This window comes from Oncorhynchus gorbuscha, linkage group LG13 (genome assembly GCF_021184085.1).
Source record: "Oncorhynchus gorbuscha isolate QuinsamMale2020 ecotype Even-year linkage group LG13, OgorEven_v1.0, whole genome shotgun sequence".
In the NCBI taxonomy this organism is placed as follows: domain Eukaryota; kingdom Metazoa; phylum Chordata; class Actinopteri; order Salmoniformes; family Salmonidae; genus Oncorhynchus; species Oncorhynchus gorbuscha.
Genome location: NC_060185.1, coordinates 78471027 through 78494940, shown reverse-complemented (window position 1 = coordinate 78494940; position 23914 = coordinate 78471027). Strand labels below are relative to the sequence as shown.

The window sequence follows — 23914 nt, the reverse complement described above, 5'->3', positions numbered from 1 at the left end:
TCTAGCACAGTGAATAATAAACCTTCTGCTCATTTTCTCATAGATTAAAAACATTTTAGTTTTCTGTTCCCAAAACTAGAACCTGTTACGAACAGAGTGGACTAAGTTTTGTAGACTTTACCCTTTGCCAAAGTTTTAAAAAATTGCATTGTTTGAGTGCAAGGGTGAATTTAGTTATTACACAGGTGCACTTCAGTGTCTGCAAAATATGCAAATACATGCTAGAACGGGCCAATAGGATCCCACTAGCTCGTGCTTGGCTCTGCCCACCTCCTTGCTTGATCTGCCCACTATGATGAATTTTCTCACATTGGAAACGACAGGCTGTGGTCTGTCTTGGGTTAAATATAAAAACATATATTTGATCCTAGAAAATGAGAGGGCAGATAAGGTGAACAACAGGCACAACTCCGATATAAAGTATGTTTTTTTTTTCATCCAAAGTTGCCACGTGCTTCCACTTACGTCAGTGCATTCAAAAACCTACCCATTTGATCAAGTAAGAATCAAGTTGCAAATTAGCAATAACATCATTGTTGACATTCATACAAGATTCCTCACTTTGTGCTTTATTTTCGTGAACAGATTTTGGGTAGAGTTAAATCTCGCTCCGCATCTTCCTCTGGTATGATATTACCGCAACCTTGTTCTTCGATGAGGTTTAAGGGTGGTTGACATCCAATATCTAGCCGCAACCGACAGGGGGCGCCAATTATAATTGGCAACAGTAATTTAGTTGTTTTTCTTCCGGTTGCATATCGTTCAACTTCCGAGTCAAATGCGTTAGTCCTAAATCAAAATACGGAGAATCTAAGGAGTTAGCAAGCGACTTTGTGGTGTTTTAATGACATTTATTATTTTGGATTTTAAATCCAGAAGCGTATAGTAACAGATGGCAGGTTTACCCCCCGGAGACCCGCAGTTGGTCTCTATGATCGTCAATCATTTGAAAACGCAAGGTCTTTTCGATCAGTTTAGAAGGGACTGCTTGGCAGACGTGGATACAAAGGTAACGACAGTTATGCATGGTGAATAGTAACAGGTAGCAGCCAGCAATTAATCTACAATTTGCCATTATACAGTAGCTAAGCATTAGTCTAAGCATTAATATTGTCCAAAAGCTGTTGCCTTCGCTAGTTGCTACAATAGTACCTATGTTTCAGGTCGCGAGACGCTGCCCTGGATCAGACCTACCACAATCTGTTTTTTTCAGACAGGATTTAGTGCACGCATAACCAATAAATTGCAAACATGGCTGTGATAAAAATGTTGTTAAACTAGCTAACGTTATTCACTATTTTTAGCCTGCATACCTGAATTTAAGACAACGAGTGGACAACTTTGTTTCCAATCACCTCTCTAACCACACATGGAGTCCTCATCTGAACAAGAATCAGTTGAGAAACAACATCCGACAGTTGGTGCTGCAGTAAGTAATTCGTGAGAGTTCACATATGGCCCTATTCAGAAAGCACAAGTTTTAGTTATTCATGTGGATCTTAGCAAAAATGTAAATTTTCATCTTATTTCAATCTCGTCTCAGAGCTTTTCGTATTATTCTGAACGAAATCCAATTTAGCATAATAAGTTACTTTTGGTATGGTTACATAAGACAGATGGTTACTTAAGGTAAAATCGAAAGTAGGGTGGATTGATGAGCTTATAACATCTAGCAAACATCTAGTAACCCAAAGATTCCAAGTTCGAATCTCATTGCAAGTTCGAACTTTCGAATTTGAGCTAATTAGAAACTTTAAAACTATTTTTTAAACTACTTAGCATGTTCGCTAACACTTCCCCTAACCTGAACCCTTCACCTAACCCTTACCAGAATAACCCTTTTAGCTAACTCCTAAACTTAACTCTAACCTTAACCTAACTAATGTTAGCGAGCTAGCTAATGTTAGCGAGCTAGCTAACGTTAGGCGCCTAGTTAGAATTTGTAACATATCATATATTTAGCAAATTCGTAACACATTGTATGTTTTGCAAATACGTAACAGTGTACGTTTTGCTTTAAAAAAAACTATAATCTTAATTGTAATTCATAGCATTTCATATGAAATGGGTGATGAACAGCCACAAATTAATACATACCATACTAAATGTAGTGTCTCAGATTTACATACAGAATTGTACGAAACGGTCTGTGACCAGGTTGGTTATTTCTACAGGGGCTGTGAATGTGTAACCCTGTATCTCTCTATTCAGTCACTTACTATATCTTTTTAAATCATATGTCATGTTAGAACATCAAGAGACAGTGCATCCGCTTTTGTGTATGTGAACTGAATCCTCTTCTGATCTCGTGGCAGGTCTGGGATGCTGGAGCAGGGAGTTGACAGGATAGTTGCTCAGGTGGTGGATCCCAAAATCCATCACACCTTCAGGCCCCAGGTGGAGAGGGTGGTCCGTGAATTCATGTCCCCTGGCAGCTATGTTGATGAACCCCCAGTCCCGCCTGCTCCTGTAGAGGAGAAACAAGACTTTGACCTGCCAGTGCAAGGTGAAATACAGTTGAATGCTTCTAGGAGGTCTTTAATCTGTCTATTATCGTCTTTGATTAAAGACGATATCGTATTGTCTAATTCCAGGAAGAATATCTTTCATATTTGCAGAGCACAACAATTTATGTGTTTTGTTCGTAAATGTAGATGCGATTGTGTCTGAAAATGGTGTGATTTTTTTGGATTATTGTCTGACTTAACATTTGTCTGTATGACTCAATGATAATGTTGGATTCCCAGCTCCATCATCTGCCCCTACTACTTCAATGGCCAGAGATGCCATGTCCATCCTGGATACCATCACCACTCTGAACCAGGAGGCCAGCTCCCGGGCCAGCTCCAGTGGAGAGAAGGGCCTGAAGGGTGGCTCTGAGAGGGACCAAGACCCAGAGGAGTCGATGCAGGAGTCTGAAGGAGGAGAGCAGGACATGAGTCTGGTGGAGGAGGGAGAAGAGGACCAGGACAGGAAGACACCAGAGAAAGAAGAGGAAGCGAAGCTTGTGTCAGAGGCCCAGGCTATGGAGGTCAAAACAGAGGACGTACAGGAGCAGGTGGACTCTGAGAGAGAGGGGATGAAGGGTGAGGGGGAAGAGGTTGGGACTCAAGAGGAGGCAGAAGAGAGAAAGGAGGGGAAGACCATAGGAAAGCTAAAAGATGAGGTACTGAACAAGGATGTTGATCCACTTCAGTCCCCCAATGAGAAACACCATATCAATCAGAAGGCCAGAGAGAGGTTAAAAGAAGGTGAGATCTATGTCTTGAATGTTTAGGTTTATGAATTTGATGAAAATTATCACTACGCTATGACATTGTCGAATCACTAAGTAGGATTTGAAAACCTCATAGTTTCAGGTACCATTAACCATTTGTTTCGTGTGTAATTCTTCATCAGAATATTCTCTGGAAGACTCCGACCTTGATGGCCTCAGTGACATCACTGTGAGCTCTGTCCACACCAGCGACCTGTCGTCCTTTGAGGAGGACAGCGATGATGAGCAGCCACTGTCAGATTCTACAGAGGACGGCGAGGTCTCATCTGAAGGTCTGTTTGTGTACATGTATTATTTCTCAGTAAGAAGCATTTATTTAGAGATATGAATAACTGAGACCGTTTCAGATATTAAGTGAAAACAGAAGCTATTAGAGGGCAATATTGAAGCCAATATTTCCTTGTAAGTAATTGGATTTTATTCTGTGTGATCTCAAGATGAAAAGTCTGAGAAAAAGAAGACCAATAGAGAGGAAGACAATGAGGAGAGCCCAGAGCGCAAGCCTCGTCGACAGGCCTACGTCCACAAGCCCTTCCTCTATTCCCGTTACTATAGCGACTCTGACGATGAGGTTACTGTGGAGCAGCGTCGGCGGTCAGCGGTAAGAGACAGGCTGATATTTATGGTAAAGACATGCCTGCAAACTGAAAATACAAAAGTTGTGGGCAAAGCTTTTTGTGGCTGGGTTTAATCAAACTTGTTCTATCTATCTCCTTACCTCTATTCTCTCAGGCCAAGGACAAGGAAGAGAGGCTTTTAAAGAGACAGCAGAACAGGGAACGCATGGAGGAGAAGCGTAGACAGAAGTCAGCTCAACTAGAAGACCAGGGTATTTGTAACATCAATATATTCCACAATGTGCTTTTCCCTGGCAGACTAATTAGTGTGTCAATCTTCTATACCTGAGTCATTTGACTTTTGTTCTTATAAAAGCTGAGGGTGTGGTAAATTGTCCATTCACTGTGATGTTAACTCCCTGTACAGAGAGCAGGCAGCAGACCTCTTCCCCCAGCCTGGAGGCTCAGGATCCCAGGGCCAAAGAGGCTCTCAAGGAAAAGAAGGTTCTTGAGAAGAAGATGGCCCTCAGTAGGAAGAGGAAATGGGACTCACGGTGTGTGTGTTTGTAATTGTTTGGACTTGTGGATGTTTGAGTTACTGGATACATAGCCATGTCGCTAAAGTCATTTACATTTTTCAGGAAAGAGGGAGATGTTACAGGCAAGAGAAAGGGAGATGCAGCAGGAGAGTTCAACAAAAAGGAAGTAAGTGTTGAATGAATATCCTAACTTGTGACTGTATGCTCACCTTGGCCATTGGTTTAATGAATTAAATGTTGTTTATTGAGTTAAATAACTTATTTTAGAATTGTGTGCTGATGTATTTCTTTGCTACCTCACAAACAGGAAGCAAAGGGTATTTCCTCAAAGAGCTTGCAGCACAAGTTAATCAGAAAAGTCTCTGAGTCTGCAGCATCAGAAGAGAGGCACAGGAGGAAGAGTGTCAGCACTTCTGAGGAATCTGGAGAACCTAGAAAGCTGGCAGACAAAAGCCGTACACATTCCTTTATCCTGGACTTGGAGCAGGGATCTGAGTCACCACTCAAACAGCGAGCTGCTGGAAAGTTTGACCGGCTTTCCCGCAAAGAGTTAAACCCTAAAGAGCGCAAGGAGAAAGAGTGTAGCCTGTCGGACGAGCGCTCCAAGCTTAAGCAAAAGTTGGAGAAGAGAGTAGTAAGTGAATCCCACACAGATGAACCTGAGCAGAATGAAGGGGCCCACATTGAAGTATCTGATGACAAAGGGGAGAGAAAGTCCAAGGTGAAAGGTGACAAGAAAGTGTCAGTGAATGCCAGGGAAGGTAGGACATCTGTGTCAGAAGGAGGTGTCTCTGACGAAGGGGCTAGCAAGGAAGCCACAACCAAGAAGGGGAAGGCTCCATCAGTTGAAGCTGCCAAAGTTGAGAAGGACAGAGAGAAGGAAAAGAACAGGGAAAATGAGAAGGAAAGGGAGAGAACCAAAGCAGAGAAGATTCCATTAAAAACTGACCCTAGGCAGTTACTCCGTCCGGATTCCACCGGCTCTTCTGAGGAAAGGTCTGATATGGAGCCTGGATCAGAAAGCATCAAGAAAAAGGACAAACACCCTAAAGAAGTCCTCAAGAGGTCAAAGAGCCACACAGAGGACAAATATGTAGAAAAACCAAAGTCTAAGCCAGACATTGAGAAGGAGAAACCCAGAACAGAACATGTTACTCAGGAAAACCAGAAACCAAGTAAGTCCAGCTCTGAAACTGACAAAGACTCCAGAAGGTCCAGGGAGACAGAGCCTGGAATGAAGGTAAAGATCATGGAAAAGTCCAGATCCAAGTCAAGGGAGGATAAGAAAGCTCAATGTTTGGAGGTCAAAAACAAAGGTAGCACATCAGGCAGTAGACCTGACGCATCAAAGGAAAGAAAAAGAGAGGGAAGCATGAAGGAGCAAAGGAAAGACACTCAGGAAAACCCACCAGAGAAAATGGAAGGCAGGAGTGGGAAGAAAATGCTTGATAAAAAGGCCCAAAACCCAGAGAAGAAAGAGACCCAGGATGAGAGAAAAGGACGTAAAGCAGATGAAAAGTCGGATAAGTCCTCAATCTCCTCACCTGCTATTACGGAACCTCCTCTGAAGAAATGCCCTCAATCCAAAGACTCAAGCACAGACTGGGATCCCACCGATGCCACCATTACCACCTCTGCCTCTGTTACCTATGATGCTTTGAGTGACGTCACCCCTGAACTGGAGGAGGATGACAGTGAAATGCCACTCGGTGAGGTGGAACCACGTCCTTTGACAACTGGGGCAGATGCTCTTCTGACTTTGATGGACATCTGTACCTCAGCAGATGCAAGACTAGGCCAAGGAAGTGACATCACAGGGGCCATGCAGCGAGAGGCCTGCCCAGAGCTCTCCTTCCAAGAAGCAGACATAAAGATGAAAGAGGCAGCTCTGACCCTGCTCTCCATGGACCCTGAGAGTATACTATCTCCTACCTTAGTCACTCCAGCTACACAGGAAGTCACAGAGGCAACCATACCTGCTCTGCAGCAGAAGGAAACTACTAAACCTGTTGCAAAAGATCAGGAAGATTCTGAGCATGTTCTGGAAATGGACGAAAGTGATCTAACAGCTACTGCCTCATCAGAGAAAATGGATGTACAGTCAAGGAGCCAAGGTAATGTGTCTTGTGACAACAGTTATATGGTCAGTTCTTCTTTTCTTAAAGTATCACAAGGCAATGGAGAGTATTTGGATGACTCATTGTTAGTTACATTACAGTCGATGTTCTGGCCACAGATATTCTCGACACAGGGGGGAAAGATACGGTGGTGTCAACATGGACATTAGTTGAAGGGATGTCTCAGGTGAGACTGGCTTATGGTGTTTCTATTTCATTCTAGTTCTATAATATAAATATCAGTTAAATGTTACTCAGACTTTGATAGCATCTTTGTTCCAACTCTTTCAAAGGAAAATAAATCTACTGTTGACAGAGATGAGGAAAAACCAGGCCATGCTGATGTTGTTCCTGAGCAAGAGCCCGTATTGGGACCATCAGTCGACAAACAATGTATAAGATTCATACCTTTATCTTAACCTTGTACATTCACACTCCTCACCAACGTGTTTTACACAAACTCCCAAGTTTCCAGATTTTCCTGCATTCCTCCATTCTTTTGTGGGTTTTTTTCAGTTCTCCCCCAAATAAAGTTTGTGTGCTCTGTTAGTTTTTTTTGAGTGTAAATTTGCTGATCTTTGTTTTTGCTTAGATGAGACTCAGACTGAGAAGACAAAACTGCTGGCCATGGATCATGAGTGTCCGGTTAAGATGGACATTGATAACATTAGTAAGTCATACACAACCGCAATAATATTCAAATACCAATCCTTAATATTATTTGACATACACTGAGTGTACAAAACATTAGGAACACCTGCGCTTTCCATGACAGACTGACCAGGTGAATCCAGATGTAAGCTATGATCCCTTATTGTCTCTTGTTACATCCACTTTAATCAGTGTAGATGAAGGGAGGAGACCGGTTAAAGAAGGATTTTTAAGGCTTGAGACAATTGAGACATGGATTGTGTATGTGTGCCATTCAGAGGGTGAATGGGCAAGACAAAATATTTAAGTGCCTTTGAACAGGGTATGGTAGTAGGTGCCAGGTGCACTGGTTTGAGTGTTTCAAGAACCGCAACGCTGCTGGGGTTTTCATGCTCAACAGTTTCCTGTGTATTTCAAGAATGGTCCACCACCCAAAGGACATCCAGTCAACTTGACACAACTGTGGGAAGCATTGGAGTCAACATGGGCCAGCATCCAGGATGAAACACTTGTAACACCTTGTAGAGTCCATGCCCTGATGAATTGAGGCTGTTCCGAGGGCAAAAGGGGTGCAACTCAATATTAGGAAGGTGTTCATAATGTTTTGTATGCTCAGTGTTCTGATAGAAATATGATTATAAAAAATAACTGATTGGATTTATATGGCGCCTTTCTATCAACTGAGATGCTCAAAGCGCTTTACATAGTAGGGGGAAACTCGCCTCATCGACCACCAATGTGTAGCACCCACAGTGACCATTTTTGTGTCAGAACGCTCAACATACATCAGCTATCAGGTTGAGAGTGATATATGCCAGTGAGGGCACTGATATAATGGGACCAGGTTGGGAATTTGACATCGGGGTCTTACAATAAGTGCCATCGGATTTTAAATGACCACAGAGAGTCAGGACACCTGTTTAACATCCCCCTACGCAGGGAAATGTTCCATTGGGATGTCCTTAGACTAGAGGTAAGCGTGCCCCCTACTGGCCCTCCAACACTACTTCCAGCAGCATCTGGTCTCCCTTCCAGGGACCGACCAGGACTAACCCTGCTTAGCTTCAGAAGCAAGCCAGTGGTGGGATACAGGGTTTAGCGTCATTTGGTATATATTTATTTAACCAGGCAAGTCAGTTAAGAACAAATGCTTATTTACAATGACTGCCTACTGGGGAACAGTGGGTTAACTGCCTTGTTCAGGGGCAGAATGAGTTTTTTTTTACCTTGTCAGCTTGGGGAATCGATCTAGCAACCTTTCGGTTACTGGCCCAACCACTAGGCTCCCTGCCACCCCTAGAACTGAAGGGAGACTGACTGTAATTTGCTAAAAGTTCCAACCCCCACAACCAAACCAACTGTAAAAAATAATACATTTAAAAGTGTTTTGAAATGCTGTTAATATCCAAGGTTATGTATAGACTTTAGACCTGAATGCCAATGCATGTTGCGTGTAGTTTTGACTTTGTGTAACTCCAGTCCTCAAAAGACTGTTTTAAAAGGTGATCTCTCCTCCTTCCACCATCTCAGATAAAGACCAGACTGAAGCACAAGAGGAAAATGGAGTCACTGAGTCTGTAAGTACTCATTCTTGGCAGTTTAGCACTCATGTTTTACAAGAGCACCACAGTCTTTTCTGGTTACATTTTTTTTGATGGCTAAAGTGACTGTTACTGCTTTCTTCTGATAACTTCTTAGGGCTGCAATCCCGTTAACGGGATTGATATGACAACAGCCAGTGAAAGTGCAGGGTGCCAAATTCAAAACGATAGAAATCACATAATTAAAATTCCTCAAACATACATGTATCTTATACCATTTTAAAGGTAATCTTGTTGTTAATCCCACCACAATGTCCGGTTTTCAAATAGGCTTTACAGCGAAAGCACCACAAACGATTATGATAGGTCACCACCATCTCACAGAAAAATACAGCCATTTTTCCAGCCAAAGAGAGGAGTCACAAAAAGCACAAATATCCCACTGTGTATTCAATAGGGGCTGGGTTGAATATCGACCAACCCCAGATTTCCCACTTCCTGTTTGGATTTCTTCTCAGGTTTTTGCCTGCCATATGAGTTCTGTTATACTCAGACATCATTCAAACAGTTTTGGAAACTTAAGTGTTTTCTATCCAATACTAATAATAATATACATATATTAGCTACTGGGACTGAGGAGCAGGCTATTTACTCTGGGTACCTCTGGGCACCTTTCATCCAAGCTACTCAATACTGCCCCTGCAGCCATAAGAAGTTAACCTTTATATGTGTATTTCAGGGGAAGTGTGACACACCTGAAAAACCAAGGGAGACTCGACGTGGTCGGCCATCAAAGCTGGTCAAACAAGCCAGTGAGTCTCTGATGAGCTTTATGCAATCCACAGGTGTTTGTGTCACGCTGTTCTTCTTTGGTCTTACTTGTTGTGTTGTCTCTCTTTCTGTTATGTGTCTGAGGAACGATTTTGATTATTTTGTTGCAGGCAATGCATCCAAGTCAGACGGACAAGAGGACGAGAAAGGGTCCGACCTGTCTGAAATGGTAGTTATCTGCCCTCTATGACTGCATGTAACATTTCATCTTATTGAAGCACGCAATCTTTATTTCAGAAAAATACATGCACTAAATTTGTTTGGTTCCTTGTTCAGGAGGACAAAATGGAGGGAAGAGTAACCCGCAAAGGAAGGCTATCCGGTCAGAAAGCTACCACGGCCAAAGACTCCGGTACATTAATTTAGACAAATCTGTGTTAATGAGTAAAAACGGAATGTTTTGGTATTCTTTTATTACACGTTCACGTGACATTTGGCCAGCTTCACATCTCAAATTGGGAAGACCATCTGAGTTTGTAAATCTTGTGCTCTTTCTGCAATTCATCAGGTATGGAGAAAAATGAGAAGGACAGTCGAGAGCAGCAGTCCAAGCTGGCTGTGGAAGTGAGTAAAGTAAGTATAGTCCCTACCTATCAGTACTTGCATTAGGTAGTAAAAATGTCACTACCTATGGGTAACGGCCAAAACAATGGAAACACTTGAGTAAATTAGGGATATAAAGTGTATTGATGCAGGTGCTTCCACACAGGTGTGGTTCCTGAGTTACTTAAGCAATTAACACTGCATCATGCTTAGGGTCATGTATAAAAAAAATGCTGGGCAGACCATTATTTTGACTACCATGGCTATGCCACCGTAGGATGACACTAGTGGTCACTGAATGGTTTGATGAGCATGAAAACAATGTAAACCATATGCCATGGCCGTCTCAGTAACCAGATCTCAACCCAATTGAACACTTATGGGAGATCCTGGAGCGGAGCCTGAGACGGCGTTTACCCTCACCATTAACAAAACACCAAATGATGGAATTTATCGTGGAAGAATGGTGTCGCATCCCTCCAATAGAGTTCCAGCCACTTGTTGAATCTATGCCATGGTGCATTGAAGCTGTTCTGGCTCGTGTTGCCCAACGTCCTATTAAGACACTTTATGTTGGTGTTAATTGAAGAATGGCGCCGTAGAAGATGGCTGCTGTTTTACGGGCTCCTAACCAATTGTGCTATTGTGTGTGTTTTTTTTGCGTCATTTGTAACTTTTTTTGTATGTAATGTTTCTGCCACGTCTCTTATGACTGAAGAGCTGCTGGATATCAGGACAACGATTACTCGCCTCATACTGGACAAAGATTTTTTTCTTTAACAAGTCAGATGCAAAGGATTTACTTCAGACACCCGACAAGTTCCAAATCCCCGTCATTCGCATGAGAAAGAGACAGAGATGTCGGGGTGCCTTATAAGGATGCGATGGCGAGTGGGTAATCTGCATCTACCATCAGTCCTATTAGCCAACGTACAATCATTGGATAACAAAATAGATGAGCTACAATCACATTAAAATCTTTAATATCTTATGTTTCACCAAGTCGTGGCTGAATGATGACATGGATAACATACAACTGGAGGGATTACGCTGCATCGGCAAGACTGGGTGGAGGTCTGTGTATATTTGTGAACAGCTGGTGCACAAAATCTAATATTAAGGAAGTCTCAATGCATTGCCTGCCTGAGATAGAGTATCTCATGATAAGCTGCAGACCACACTATCTACCAAGAGATTTCATCTATATTTTTCAGAGCTGTCTATTTACCACCGCAAACCGATGCTGACACAAAGACCACACTCAATGAGCTGTATAAGGCAATAAGCAAACAGGAAAATGCTCATCCAGAGGCAGCACTCCTAGTGGCCGTGGACTTTAATGCAGGGAAACTTAAATCCATTTGACCTAATATCTACCAACATTAAATGTGCAAACAGACAAAAAGAAATTGACCGTGATTCTATCCTCCCGATTCCTGCTTACATGTTAAAACGAAAGCAGGAAGCACCAGTGACTCAGTCAATAAAGAAGTGGTCAGATGATGCTGATGCTAAGCTACAGGATTGTTTTGCTAGCACAGACTGGAATATGTTCCGGGATTCTTCCGATGGCATTGAGGAGTACACCACATCGGTCACTGGCTTCATCAATAAGTGCATTGACGACGTCGTCCCCACAGTGAACGTACGTACAGTGGGGCAAAAAAGTATTTAGTCAACCACCAATTGTGCAAGTTCTCCCACTTAAAAAGATGAGAGGCCTGTAATTTTCATCTTAGGTACACTTCAACTATGACAGACAAAATTAGAAAAAAAATCCAGAAAATCACATTGTAGGATTTTTAATGAATTTATTTGCAAATTATGGTGGAAAATAAGTATTTGGTCAATAACAAAAATGTCTCATTACTTTGTTATATACCCTTTGTTGGCAATGACAGAGGTCAAACATTTTCTGTAAGTCTTCACAAGGTTTTCACACACTGTTGCTGGTATTTTGGCCCATTCCTCCATGCAGATCTCCTCTAGAGCAGTGATGTTTTGGGGCTGTTGCTGGGCAACACGGACTTTCAACTCCCTCCCAAAAAATTCTATGGGGTTGAGATCTGGAGACTGGCTAGGCCACTCCAGGACCTTGAAATGCTTCTTACGAAGCCACTCTTTCGTTGCCCGGGCAGTGTGTTTGGGATCAATGTCATGCGCACAGGTGGATTGTATTTATCATCATTAGTCATTTAGGTCAACATTGGATCATTCAGAGATCCTTACTGAACTTCTGGAGAGAGTTTGCTGCACTGAAAGTAAAGGGGCTGAATAATTTTGCACGCCCAATTTTTCAGTTTTTGATTTGTTAAAAAAGTTTGAAATATCCAATAAATGTCGTTCCACTTCATGATTGTGTCCCACTTGTTGTTGATTCTTCACAAAAAAATACAGTTTTATATCTTTATGTTTGAAGCCTGAAATGTGGCAAAAGGTCGCAAAGTTCAAGGGGGCCGAATACTTTCGCAAGGCACTGTATGTACGGCAGGACCAAATCAGAGAGATGGGTAGGAGCAAGCCCATGTAATGTTTTGTAGGTTAGCAGTAATACCTTGAAATCAGCCCTTGCCTTGACAGGAAGCCAGTGTAGGGAGGCTAGCACTGGAGTAATATAATCACATTTTTTGGTCTGAGTCAGGATTCTAGCAGCTGTATTTAGCACTAACTGAAGTTTATTTAGTGCTTTATCTGGGTAGCCGGAAAGAAGAGCATTGTAGTAGTCTAACCTAGAAGTGACACAAGCATGGATTAATTTTTCTGCATCATTTTTGGACAGAAAATTTCTGATTTTTTTTTTTTTTTTTACAATGTTACGTAGATGGAAAAAGCTGTCCTTGAAACAGTCTTGATATGTTCGTCAAAAGAGAGATCAGGGTCCAGAGTAACGCCGAGGTCCTTCAGTTTTATTTGAGACGACTGTACAACCATTAAGATTAATTGTCAGATTCGACAGAAGATCTCTTTGTTTCTTGGGACCTAGAACAAGCATCTCTGTTTTGTCAGAGTTTAAAAGTAGAAAGTTTGCAGCCATCCACTTCCTTCCACTTCCTTATGTCTGAAACACATGCTTCTAGCGAGTGATGACTACTGACCCGTAGCACTCACGTCTGTGGCCATGAAGTTCTTTGAAAGGATGGTCATGGCTCACATCAACACCATCATCCCAGAACCCCTAGACCCACTCCAATTTGCATACCACCCCAACAGATCCACAGATGATGCAGTCGCTATTGCACTCTACACTGCCCTTTCCCACCTGGACTGAAACATCTACGTGAGAATGCTATTCACTGACTACAGCTCAGCGTTCAACACCATAGTGCCCTCAATGCTCATCACTAAGCTAAGGACCCTGGGACTAAACACCTCCCTCTGCAACTGGATCCTGGACTTCCTGATGGGCCTCCCCCAGGTGGTAAGGGTAGGTAACAACACATCTGCCACTCTCATCCTAAACACGGGGGCCCCTCAGGAGTGCGTGCTCAGTCCCCTCCAGTTTTACCCATGGCTGCATGGCCAGGTACAACTTCAACACCATCATTAAGTTTGCCGACGACACAACAGTGGTAGGCCTGATCACCGACAATGACGAGACAGCCTATAGGTAGGAGGTCAGAGATCTTGCCGTGTGGTGCCAGGATAACAACCTCTCCCTCAACATAATCAAGACAAAGGAGATAATTGTGGACTACAGGAAAAGGAGGACCGAGCACGCCCCCATTCTCATCGACGGGGCTGCAGTGGAGCAGGTTGAGAGCCACATCACCAACAACAAGCTTTCATGGTCTAAACACACCAAGACAGTCATGAAGAGGGCACGACAAAGCCTACTCCCCTGCAGGAAACTGAAAAGATTTGGCATGGGTCCTCAGATCCTCAAAAGGTATATAGCTGCACCATCGAGAGCATCTTAACTGGTTGCATCACTGCCTGGTATGGCAACTGCTCGGCCTCCGAACGCACTACAGAGGGTACATGACTGGGGCCAAGCTTCCTGCCATCTAGGACCTCTACCAGGTTGTGTCAGAGGAAGGCCCTAAAATGTTCAGACTCTAGCCACCCTAGTCATAGACTGTTCTCTCTGCTACCGCATGGCAAGTCTAGGTCCAAAAGCCTTCTTGACAGCTTATTCCCTCAAGCCATAAGACTCCTGAACAGCTTATCAAATGGCTACCCAGACTATATGCATTACCCCCCCCCCCTTACGCTGCTGCTACTGTTTATTATCTATGCATAGCCACTTTAACTCTACCTACATGTACATATTACAAGGCCTGTGCCCTTGTATATTTTTTACTGATCTATTTTATACTTAACCAATAATGCAGTTTTAAGAAAAACAAGTGTTAAGGGCTTATAAGTAAGCATTTCACTGTAAGGTCTACAAATTCCTGTTGTATTTGGCGCATGTGACAAATACAAGTTGATTTGGAATTATTTTATTTTGGCAGATATCTGTATAAGTACATGCATTATGTAATGTCATATTGCCCTTATACTCTTGCTCACATGGTTTGCTATTGTAGGACAATGCGGGTGATAAGGCCACAGATTCCAGAACGCCACGCAGAGGACGCTCGTCTAAAACCTTTGCAGATGAGGAGGAACTTAAAGAGGTTATATCATCCTTCACTGCTCACTCCCCTTCTGCCTGTGTGGATTGTATGTTGATGAGGTATGTGAGTCGAGTCTGAGGTAACCATGTTAGATGTTCTCTATACAGCCTGAGAAAGTGGAGGAGACCCCGCCTCGCAGAGGCAGACGGTCAGGTGCCCAGGCCAAAGACTCCACCACAGGTAAGAGGTTCCACCACAGCCATTTGGAAATTCAAGAACTATATGCTTCCATAGCTCTACTCTGTGCTAGGCCTATTTAGTACTTTCAATCTCTCATTTCTGATATTGAGATGGGTGATAGCTAAGATGCATGCCAAGTTCATCATATTTTTCCTGTGTGCCCCTCAACAATTAAATTTTTTGTCATTATCAACACATTTCACACAAAATAAACATATTACTTTCCTACACAGGAAACGAGGAGAAAGAGGAGGAAGAGAAAACAGGAGAGACATCATCGGAAAAGCCAAAGGAGAAACAGGTAAATTCAGTCGACATGATCAGTTTGGCATAGACCTTCATTCATTCAGCGGGGGGACTCATTCAGCTGGGGGCGGCGGGCTCATTCAGCGGGGGGGACTCATTCAGCAGTGTGGTGGTCCCATTCAGCGGGGGGACTCATACAGCTGGGGGCGGCGGGCTCATTCAGCGGGGGACTCATTCAGCAGTGTGGTGGTCCCATTCAGCGGGGGGGTCTCATTCAGCAGTGTGGTGGTCTCATTCAGCAGTGTGGTGGTCCCATTCAGTGGGGGGAGGGTCTCATTCAGCAGTGTGGTGGTCCCATTCAGCGGGGGGACTCATTCAGCAGTGTGGTGGACCCATTCAGCGGGGGGGACTCATTCAGCAGTGTGGTGGACCCATTCAGCGGGGGATTCATTCAGCAGTGTGGTGGTCCCATTCAGCGGGGGCATCTCATTCAGCAGTGTGGTGGTCCCATTCAGCGGGGGGGACTCATTCAGCAGTGTGGTGGTCCCATTCAGCGGGGGGTCTCATTCAGCTGGGGGCGGCGGTCTCATTCAGCACGGGGGCGGCGGTTCCCATTCAGCACGGGGGCGGCGGGTTCCCCATTCCGCAGGGGCGGCGGTCTCATTCAGCTGGGGGCGGCGGTCTCATTCAGCTGGGGGGCGGCGGTCTCATTCAGCACGGGGTGGTGGTCTCATTCAGCACGGGGGCAGTGGTTCCCCATTCCGCAGGGGGCCCGCGGTAACATTCAGGGGGGTGGCGGTCTCATTCAGCAGGGGGGCGGTGATAAAACATGAGGGGAGCAGGCCAACATCAACTATTTATATGGCCACACAGATCACTTGTTAACAGCTGATTGACTCAGTATTTCAGGTCAGGGCTCTCTGTTTTGTTGTTGTATCAGATTCAGCCCCCTCTTCAAAAAGATGAGGAGGAGGAGAAGAGTGAGCAGAAGAGAGGCAGTAGACAGGGAAGACCAGCTAAACCTCCAATCTCCAAGCAAAAGACAAATGAAGATGCAGAAAGCTCTCTTTCCAAGGAGCCCACTGATACTCGTGAGTTTCTTTTTTAAAACTTTATTTCAATCCACAATATAATCTTACAGTAAGATCCAAATACTTTCATAATGCATGATTGGGTATTAAAAGTGATTGTCAACAACTATGAAAACTATCATTGTCGATGCACTTTCTAAGTGCATGGAAGGGAGTTAATACAGAACTCAGGAAAGCTTGGTCTGGCATTTTGTTACAGTAACAGTCTCTTTCTCTTAGGCAAACCTGCAGTGAAGAGGAAGAGGTCTGAGGAATCTGGGGAGGTGTGTCCTTTTCACTTCTCTGACCACAAGGTTTACTGAGCCATGCCTGGTTCCTCTTTGACCCCCAGTCTCTACTCCTGCAGACCTCATAGATCTGAAAGGACTGGATACATGAGTAATATGGGAAATTATAGGGCTAGGTGCAGCCATCACCTTATTGCTTACACTTATCCAGTCCATTTTAGATCTATGAATGCCGAGGAGCTGGTTCGAGGAAGGCCCCTGAGATAAAATGGAACCGTAGCAATTAGTCCTTCCATTGACAGAGAGGTGTGTGTTATAAAGTGAGCTTTGATTCTGTTGAAGGGGACCCAGCCTGAGGAGGAGGGGACCCAGCCTGAGGAGGAGGGGACCCAGCCTGAGGAGGAGGGGACCCAGCCTGAGGAGGAGGGGACCCAGCCTGAGGAGGAGGGGACCCAGCCTGAGGAGGAGGGGACCCAGCCTGAGGAGGAGGGGACCCAGCCTGAGGAGGAGGGGACCCAGCCTGAGGAGGAGGGGACCCAGCCTGAGGAGGAGGGGACCCAGCCTGAGGAGGAGGGGACCCAGCCTGAGGAGGAGGGGACCCAGCCTGAGGAGGAGGGGACCCAGCCTGAGGTGGAGGGGACCCAGCCTGAGGTGGAGGGGACCCAGCCTGAGGTGGAGGGGACCCAGCCTGAGGTGGAGGGGACCCAGCCTGAGGTGGAGGGGACCCAGCCTGAGGTGGAGGGGACCCAGCCTGAGGTGGAGGGGACCCAGCCTGAGGTGGAGGGGACCCAGCCTGAGGTGGAGGGGACCCAGCCTGAGGTGGAGGGGTCCCAGCCTGAGGAGGAGGGGATGCAGGAAAGTCACCTGAAGGAACAAGAGGAGAAACCCCATGGAGAGGATAGCGGTGAGAATAGATGCAATACTTTTACTTCCGCACACTGTGGTCCAAATGACACTCGATTAACCAATGCCATGTCATAAAAATAAAACTTGTTCTGTCCCTCCCTTTCTTTTTCAGTGAGCCAGTCTGACGACCCGGAGAAGGGGACAGAAGAGGGCTCCAGTGATAACAAAACAGATGAGGTACGTAGAGAACATACAGTCAAGCTGATTTTAGATAATGTATATTATTATTATTCTATCTTTGAATGGTTTTGATCAGTCTCAAACCAACCAAAATGGTGTTTGAATGGATTCCTCCCTCCCCCATGGGACTCTACCAGGGTGAGGAGGACAAAGACACGCCTCAGAAGAAACCTGCTCGTAGGGGAAGGCCGTCGAAGGGAGCAACATTGACGTCAGAGGAACCGGGTATGGCTCAGGGGGTCTAGGTAGTTAGGAGGATATGATTTCCATGGAAATTTTGTAACTTGACAAAACATTTATCGATGGCTGTTGGAGAACTCTGATCTCATACATGTATGTATTCATTACAGTTTACTCTCATAAGAGCAGGTTAAACTGGGTGAGAAATGAGAGGGGTTGAAACGTTGTTGCATCTATTAACACCACCATGCTTTTGACTACTGTGTGACCATGCACACTTTTTCATTGTAAACAGAAAATACCGTATCTGAGAAGACCGACAAAAAGCTAGACAAGAAAGAGAGCGAACAAAAAGAGGATGAAGAGGAGGAAGAGACGCCCAAATCCAGAACTGCGACTCGAGCTGCTGTTCGCCTTGAAGCTGAGAGGTAACATGACACATGACATGCAGTGCGTGATATACACTACATGGCCAAAATTAGTGGATTCGGCTATTTCAGCCACACCCATTGCTGACAGGTGCATAAAATCGAGCACACAGCCATGCAATCTCCATAGACAACCATTGGCAGTAGAATGGCCTTACTGAAGAGCTCAGTGACTTTCAGTGTGGCATCATTATAGGATGCCACCTTTGCTACAAGTCAGTTCGTCAAATTTCTGCCCAGCTAGAGCTGCCCCAGTCAACTGTAAGTGCTGTTATTGTGAAGTAGAAACATCTAGGAGCAACAATGGCTCAGCCACGAAGTGGTAGGCCACACAAGCTCCCAGAACGGGAGCACTGAGTGCTGAAGCTCGTTAAAATTGTTTGTCCTCGGTTGCAACATTCACTACCGAGTTCCAAACTGCCTTTGGAAGCAACGTCAGCTCAAGAATTGTTCGTCTGGAGATTCATGAAATGGGTTTCCACGGCCGAGCAGCTGCACACAAGCCTAAGATCACCATGCCCAATGCCAAGCGTCGGCTGGAGTGGTGTAAAGCTCGACGCCATTAGATTCTGGAGTAGTGGAAACACGTTCTCTGGAGTGATGAACTACACTTCACCATCTGACAGTCCTACGGACAAATCTGGGTTTAGCAGTGGAGGAATAAAATAGTCTGGGGCTGTTTGTCATGGTTTGGGCGAGGCCACTTAATTCCAGTGAAGGGATATCTCGACGCTACAGCATACAATGACATTCTAGACGATTCTGTGCTTCCAACTTTGTGGCAACAGTTTGGGGAAGGCCCTTTCCTGTTTCAGCATGACAATGCCCATGTGCACAAAGTGAGGTCCATACAGAAATTGTTTGTCGATCGGTGTAGAAGAACTTGACTGGCTTACACAGAGCCCTGACCTCAACCCCATCGAACACCTTTGGGATGAATTGGAATGTCGACTGGGAGCCAGACCTAATCGCCCAACATCAGTGCCCGACCTCATTAATGCTCTTGTGGCTGAATGGAAGCATGTCCCTGCAGCAATGTTCCAACATCTAGTAGGGAGGCTGTTATAGCAAAACAGCTAACGGGGGGCAATTCCATATCAAAGCCCATGATTTTAGAATTAGATGATCGATGAGCAGTTTTCTCCATGTTGTGTAGATTCTAGAACATGGCTGACTTAAAGGGATAGTTCAGAAAAATGACAAATGTATGTATTCGTTTCCTTACCTTGAAAGTGGTCTATGGACAAGGAGAGACTGCAATCCACACTTGGGTTTTGTTAAACTAAATACTGCCACCAACCACTCATATTAGCGTCTTTTAGTATTTTTCCACAACAAGGAAGTCAATGTCCCCCAGTTAGCATGTTTTAAATGTCATGTCAAAATCAGTCAAATTTTCAATCACATTTATTTGTAAAGCCCGTTTTACATCAGCCGATGTCACAAAGTGCTACACAGAAACCCAGCCTAAAACCCCAAACAGCAAACAATGCAGGTGTAGAAGCACTGCTTTGTTTTCTGCTTCTTTTTTATCTCAAAGTAAATAGTCATTGAGCTGCAGTTGAAGTCGGAAGTTTGGATGCACCTTAGCCAAATGCATTTAAACTCAGTTTTTCACATTTCCTGATGTTTAATCCTAGTAAAAATTCCCTGTCTTAAATCAGTTTTAAAATTAAATCACCACTTTTATTTCAAGAATGTGAAATGTCAGAATAATAGTAGAGAGAGTGATTTATTTCAGCTTTTATTTCTTTCATTACATTCCCAGTGGGTCAGAAGTTTACATACCATCAATTAGTATTTGGTAGCATTGCCTTTAAATTGTTTAACTTGGGTCAAATATTTCGGGTAGCCTTCTGCAAGCTTCCCATAGTAAGTTGGGTGAATTTTGGCCCATTCCTCCTGACAGAGCTGGTGTAACTGAGTCAGGTTTGTAGGTGTCCTTGCTCACACACACTTTTTCAGTTCTGCCCACAAATGTTTTTATATGATTGAGGTCAGGGCTTTCTGATGGCCACTCAAATACCTTGACTTTGTTGTCCTTAAGGCATTTTCCCACAACTTTGGAAGTATGCTTGTGGTCATTGTCCATTTGGAAGACCCATTTGCGACCAAGCTTAAACTTCCTGACTGATGTCTTGAGATGTTGCTTCAATATATCCACATAATTTTCTTTCCTCAGGATGCCATCTATTTTGTGAAGTGCACCAGTTTCTCCTGCAGCAAAGCACCCCCACAACATGATGCTGCCACCCCCGTGCTTCACGGTTGGGATGGTGTTCTTTGGCTTGCAAGCCTCCCCCTTTTTCCTCCAAACATAACGATGGTCATTATGGCCACACAATTCTTTTTTTGTTTCATCAGACCAGAAGACATTTCTCCAAAAAGTATGATCTTTTGTCCCCATGTACAGTTGCAACCCGTAGTCTGTCTTTAAGGTGATTTTGGAGCAGTTGCTTCTTCCTTGCTGAGCGGCCTTTCAGATTATGTAGATATAGGACTCGTTTTACTGTGGATATAGATACTTTTGTACCTGTTTCCTCCAGCATCTTCACAAGGTCCTTTGCTGTTCTGGGATTGATTTGCACTTTTTGCACCAAAGTACGTTCTTATGTAGGAGACAGAACGTGACTCCTTCCTGAGCGGTATGCCGGCTGCGTGGTCCCATGGTTTTTATACTTGCGTACTATTGTTTGTACAGATGAATGTGGTACCTTCAGGCATTTGGAAATTGCTCCCAAGGATAATCCAGACCTGTGGCGGTCTAAAAAAATATTGGGTGCTGATTTCTTGGCTAATTTCTTTTGATTTTCCCATGATGTCAAGCAAAGAGGCACTGAGTTTCAAGGTAGGCCTTGAAATACATCCACAGGTACACTTCCAATTGACTCAAATGATGTCAATTAGCCTTTCAGAAGCTTCTAAAGCCATGCTATCATTTTCTGGAATTTTCCAAGCTGTTTAAAGGCACAGTCAACTGAGTGTATGTAAACTTCTGACCCACTAGAATTGTGATACCGTGAAATAATCTGTCTGTAAACAATTGTTGGAAAAGTTCCTTGTGTCATGCACAAAGTAATGTCCTAACCGACTTGCCTAAACTATAGTTTAACAAGAAATTTGTGGAGTGGTTGAAAAATGAATTTTAATGACGCCAACCTAAGTATGTAAACTTCCGACTTCAACTGTACATAATGCCTTTCATACACGATATGTGGCAAACAGTATTGACAACAGTGGGAGTGTATCATTTTCATCTAACCACCACACAGAAAACGGCAACTAGTGTAACATTGCCCTTAACCATCTTTAGATAATTCTGAAACATTCATAATTAACTATAAGGGAGAAGGGAACAAAGTCTGTCCAACAATATCTTGTTGGGGTGTCTGGCACTGAGGGTGCAAGAAGGCAGTTCTCTCAAGTTGCTTTCCATTTGTATTTTCTCCAGGAACAAACCAAGGAAACCTTCCACCCGAGCTCGAGGTGAAGAGGAGAACCCAGCAAACACACGGTAGGTTGATGTGTGTGTGACAGGATGTGCTCATCTCTTGGTACTGTGTGAATCCTTGTTTATTTGTATAAACGTTATGATTATTTTCTGAAATTCTATATAGTATCTAGCAAACTCTTTTTTATAAGGGACCTCTTTTTATAATTGTCTTGACGTGACCCTCTAATATATTGTCAATAGGGCACTATATATGTTACTGCATACTCTTGCTTACCTGTTATTACCCTTCAGTGGGATGAGAGGACAGGCCTCGGCGTCAGCTAAGGCAGGGGGGCGTAAACGTGAAGCCAGCCCCCCAACAGTGCGCACCAGAGGTGGACAAAAATCTGAGGAGCCCCCTTCCAAAAAGACCAAGCGATGAACAAATACCTGCTTTCCCCAAGCCCAGGTATTAGAATATTCACAGCGCTGTTGACATATGAGTTTTTTGAGTTTGAAATGCTTCTTTGTTTTTAGAAACACTTCACATAATACATACCGGTATTAATTTGAACAGATCTGAACCTCTCCCCTCTATTCAAGCCTGTGGATGTGTTGGATAGGAACATTTGGGGATGGCATGACAGTATGGTCTAGCAGTGGTGGTCCTCCAAACAGTCACCTGACCTGGATTTAGCTCATGGTGCTTTCCATTTCTATACAGTATTATAGACCCTTCACCATAGACCCATATGTTTTAGATTGCACTGGTCATTTAAAGATGTTAGCTAATAATATCTCATGAAACGGAGCATTAGAGACCAATCAAAGGTCTTATGTGGAGAGCCTCATTGACTTTAATCCTAGGACAAAACACTGGAAATTCTTTGTCACTGACAAATCAAATTCTGTCTGTGTTGGTCACTCCAAGGATTTGCCTTCGTGCAGGCATATGTCCTTTGGTTCCTGCATCACGTTCAAGGGTTTTATATTTCTTTGACCTATAGATACATTTTGATATCATTCATATAGAATTGTATAGAAGTTATTAACCTGGGTATAGTCTCATAAGTACTTTTACAATTTGTGTTATGTTTTTGCTCATTATTTCCGTACCCAGAAGCCTCTTCCTGTTACTGGACTTGAACATGGAAGTATCCATTCTATGAATGTAAAGGAGGTGTTTGTCTTCTCCCTGTGTTTTTTTTCTTCTGTTATTTAGTTTTTTACTACACAGATTTGTCTGTGCTCCTAACTACTTTCCCCATTAAGTGATTTCTATTTGGTGATTTTTGTAATGTGTGCTCACAGAGCTTATGCCCTGTTGTCAGTATTGGAAGAGATTAAATCCCTTTCAAATGGTGAACAAGTGGTGTGTGTGGGACTCTTTCCTCACTTATTGACTGAACATTTTGTTTTTGATTATACTGGAAGGTATGTTTCAGGACATTAAATGTGAAATTAATTCAAAACCCATGACGCGTGTTACACTTCACACTTTGCGTATGCATAATTATAGTACTCATCATAGTTTCACACATTTAAACTCCATTGTAAAATTTTTCACATCTGGTAAAACTCATGAAGTGCCGTCTAATCCATTTTGCATGTTAAACAACTACGTTAAGCTTTGTTATTGTTTCAACTGCGGATTGCCCCTTTAAGGTGAGGTAGTGCTACTGTGTGTATCACACATGTTTTAACTGCTGTGCAGTTAAGTCTCAACTGTTATTTTTCAGTGGAGGTGTTGTGTGAATGGATATGCTATCTGTAAAGTGTACATAGCTGAAGTCAACCAATCAGCTGAGGGGAGAGGACATTCCTGGTTACAAATGGGGAATAAACTAACATGCTAAGAATGAAATATGCCACAATCGTTAACACATTACAAGGATTTAAATAATGACTACACCTGAGCCCATGAATTCCAAAGGCATCAATAAGGGCCATGAAATGCTGGAGGTTTTTTAAGACGCTGGATGGAGTTTTCCGACCGTTCCTGAGGAATGCTTAATCCGATTCTTTAAGGAGTTCTGCTCAGGTATTTCCTGGTACAGGAATCCAGTCCCTAAATATTATCTTAAAACCTATTTTTAACGTTTTGGATCTATTTTCATTTAGTCACTGGTCCTGGCAATGATTGATACCATTGGAGTAACCAGGTACCTTTTTGTTTTCTAATGACTGGCTGTCTGAAAGGACTGACAATGGGGACTATAATGTAAGGTCATAGATCATATTAAATTATGTTCTTTATGTAATTCTATGTGTTAGGTACTATTGTACCTAATTGTGTAGAGACCGCTAGGTTGGTACAGTACAGTCATGATCTAACAGACATTATAAACCGGGTGATTTGAGCCCTGAA

The 23914-nt window shown here is 43.6% G+C and overlaps 1 protein-coding gene across 7 annotated transcripts; it reads left to right on the top strand.

Annotated features, from left to right (window-relative positions):
• The first annotated feature begins 756 nt into the window (after positions 1-756).
• On the top strand, positions 757-22915 carry bod1l1 (biorientation of chromosomes in cell division 1-like 1). Of its 7 annotated transcripts, XM_046295857.1 has the most exons (30): positions 757-1009; positions 1305-1429; positions 2316-2506; positions 2748-3251; positions 3400-3549; positions 3715-3878; positions 4010-4106; positions 4262-4388; positions 4476-4539; positions 4681-6487; positions 6592-6677; positions 6784-6883; positions 7083-7160; positions 8672-8718; positions 9422-9527; positions 9624-9682; positions 9790-9865; positions 10022-10086; positions 14586-14675; positions 14783-14855; positions 15089-15156; positions 16042-16192; positions 16412-16455; positions 16762-17196; positions 17239-17323; positions 17438-17502; positions 17643-17730; positions 17981-18113; positions 21565-21627; positions 21859-22915. In XM_046295857.1, the coding sequence occupies exons 1-30, from the start codon at positions 893-895 to the stop codon at positions 21986-21988; spliced, it is 5388 nt and encodes a 1795-aa protein (XP_046151813.1). In that variant the 5' UTR covers positions 757-892; the 3' UTR covers positions 21989-22915. The 7 variants fall into 7 exon arrangements, with proteins under 7 accessions (XP_046151813.1, XP_046151809.1, XP_046151812.1 ...); XM_046295853.1 differs by having other exon boundaries at positions 758-1009; positions 6610-6677; positions 16762-17323; XM_046295856.1 differs by having other exon boundaries at positions 758-1009; positions 9422-9494; positions 16762-17323.
• Positions 22916-23914: the final 999 nt, after the last annotated feature.